The sequence below is a fragment of the Eimeria mitis genome, genomic scaffold (assembly GCF_000499745.2).
Source record: "Eimeria mitis Houghton genomic scaffold, Emh_scaff1255, whole genome shotgun sequence".
Lineage (NCBI taxonomy): Eukaryota > Apicomplexa > Conoidasida > Eucoccidiorida > Eimeriidae > Eimeria > Eimeria mitis.
The window spans coordinates 6,365-6,727 of record NW_013568461.1 but is presented as its reverse complement, the minus strand read 5'-3'; the positions used below and the strand labels follow the sequence as shown (position 1 = coordinate 6,727).

The 363-nt window shown below is 58.1% G+C and overlaps 1 protein-coding gene across 1 annotated transcript in view; it reads left to right on the top strand.

Annotated features, from left to right (window-relative positions):
• The window catches only part of EMH_0033000 (ABC transporter, putative), a gene marked incomplete at both ends in the record, with an annotated part of 8,500 nt that overhangs the window by 2,674 nt on the left and 5,463 nt on the right, over positions 1-363 (top strand). The window contains one exon of the mRNA XM_013494699.1: positions 124-304. Within this exon, the coding sequence (XP_013350153.1) occupies positions 124-304 (181 nt within the window). The remainder of the gene's footprint in view (positions 1-123; positions 305-363) is intronic.

Genomic DNA, 363 nt, shown 5'->3' with positions numbered 1-363 from the left:
TAGATGCACTGCATGAAGTATGCGGGGTGTCGTGACAGCCAGTTGAGAGTGCAGGGCGTATGCTGCTGCCTTTGCTGCTGCTGCTCCCGCTACCTGCTTCTGTTGCTGCTGGTGCTGCTGCAGGTGGTGCCAACGACACTGGAGTTTTTGATGGTTTTAGTCCTCTTGAAGCTGCGAGTTGGTTGGACCGTGGCGGCAACAGCTGTGGCTACAATTTCTGCGTACTGGGCATTCACCGCCACCGTCACTACGCGCAGAGCCAAACTGAGACGCGAGATGAACCGCCTAGAGGGGCTCAGCGCCGGTACGACCCTCACGTAAACTAACTCCCAAGGGGTATGCGGGAACGAGGGGACCCGCACA